Genomic DNA, 449 nt, shown 5'->3' on the forward strand with positions numbered 1-449 from the left:
CCCCTTCATGGAGCCGCCTGCAAACTGGAACTGGGGAGCCACAGGGGTGAGGGACGGGGAGCCCGGGACAGCAGCCCCCGCACAGCCCACACCCCAGGCTGCCCCGCCGAGCTCCTCACCGGCATCATGATCACTGTGCCCGGGGGACCCCGGATGCCATCCATGCCAGGGATTCCTGGGAGGCCAGCGGGGCCCTGAGGGATGGAGGGGCCGGAGAATTCGAGTGAGCTGTGGGGACAGGGAGGAGAGAGGAGAGAAGAGGAGGAGGAGACCAAAGAGGAGGAGGAAAGAAAGAAGAAAGCTGGGCGTGGTGTCACACACCTGCAATCCCCACCACTCGGGAGGCTGAGGCAGGAGGGTCGCTGTGAGTTCGAGACCAGCCTGGGCTACACAGTGAGTTCCAGGTCAGTCTCAACTACACAGTGAGACCTTGTCTCAAAAAAAAAAAA

General features: G+C 62.1%; 1 protein-coding gene across 1 annotated transcript in view; it reads right to left on the minus strand.

The window, feature by feature from the left end:
* The window catches only part of Col5a3 (collagen type V alpha 3 chain), a gene marked incomplete at both ends in the record, with an annotated part of 34,845 nt that overhangs the window by 24,156 nt on the left and 10,240 nt on the right, over positions 1 to 449 (minus strand). The window contains 2 exons of the mRNA XM_033759587.1: positions 1 to 30; positions 120 to 194. The exon at positions 1 to 30 is cut by the window's left edge and continues 4 nt beyond it. Coding sequence (XP_033615478.1) covers positions 1 to 30; positions 120 to 194 — 105 coding nt within the window. The remainder of the gene's footprint in view (positions 31 to 119; positions 195 to 449) is intronic.

Source organism: Fukomys damarensis, unplaced genomic scaffold (genome assembly GCF_012274545.1).
Source record: "Fukomys damarensis isolate Sample0158 unplaced genomic scaffold, DMR_v1.0_HiC HiC_scaffold_37, whole genome shotgun sequence".
Taxonomy (NCBI): Eukaryota; Metazoa; Chordata; class Mammalia; order Rodentia; family Bathyergidae; genus Fukomys; species Fukomys damarensis.